The sequence below is a fragment of the Phytophthora parasitica genome, assembly GCF_000247585.1.
Source record: "Phytophthora parasitica INRA-310 unplaced genomic scaffold supercont2.67, whole genome shotgun sequence".
Lineage (NCBI taxonomy): Eukaryota > Oomycota > Peronosporomycetes > Peronosporales > Peronosporaceae > Phytophthora > Phytophthora nicotianae.
The window spans coordinates 27,202-28,122 of record NW_008649053.1 but is presented as its reverse complement, the minus strand read 5'-3'; the positions used below and the strand labels follow the sequence as shown (position 1 = coordinate 28,122).

Sequence of the window (921 nt, the reverse complement as noted above, 5' to 3'; positions counted from 1 at the left end):
ACATGCTTCTCAATGATAATAATGACCCTTTTACAGATTTCATGCATTTGCGACTGTATTTGCCGTACTTACAAAAAAAGTAACTCGCAGTTCCGGATTTGGAATGTATTTTTGTTTAGTAAGAAGGGCATGCCCCCAATGCAATGCCAGCCTGAGACGCTTACAGTATATCCTATCACGAGTTTTATCTCAAGTGCTTTACGTCAATAACGACGTTTCCGTGGCATCACTGTCTGGTTGTATTCCGTTTACTTACACCCTTATAGCTAGCCGCTAGCCGCAACTACATTGCTACTTCCATTCTGCATTTCACCACCTAGCGCTCATGTCAACAGTTTCGCAAGTACCAAGAACAAGAAGGCTTATATCATGCGCGTGACGGTTGTCCTACTCGCCGCCGTTGCGGTTAGCTTCGCCAGCGCCGCTACCAACGCTGATCAAAACTCTCTCTCGACGAAGACTTCGTTGGGTTTGGTAGATCCGATTGATGGTACTCTCGGCGACATCAACAACAATGGCAAGCGGTTCCTGCGCAGACAGAAGCCATCTGAAGACGACGATGCCGATGTTGACGACAGTGATGTTGACGAAGAGAGAATTAACGCTTCCAAACTACGTGATTTGGTCAGTGGCAAAACAAGCAAACAGTTTGATCATTGGGGAAAGCAAAAACTCTCGCCTTCAAGAGTTTGGGACAAGCTGGAAGGTCTCAGCGAGACGAATCGCAAAAAGGTTTACGATTGGTACTTCAAAGACATCTACCGCAACGGCAATTGGCGTCGTTGATTACAGGTGCATCACAGCGGCGATTCGCACCGTTGGTTATAGGTCCGGGGAGTTGACGGCTTTCGTATAGCTCACAGCGTACTTATAATCCACAAAAAATACAACAATCGTTTAGCTTGGCCGAACAAAAAAAAA

General features: G+C 46.0%; 1 protein-coding gene across 1 annotated transcript; it reads left to right on the top strand.

The window, feature by feature from the left end:
- Window positions 1-369: 369 nt before the first annotated feature.
- Window positions 370-786, top strand: PPTG_17164 (hypothetical protein; the record flags this gene model as incomplete). Its single annotated transcript, XM_008915034.1, has 1 exon — window positions 370-786. The coding sequence occupies one exon, from the start codon at window positions 370-372 to the stop codon at window positions 784-786; it is 417 nt and encodes a 138-aa protein (XP_008913282.1).
- Window positions 787-921: the final 135 nt, after the last annotated feature.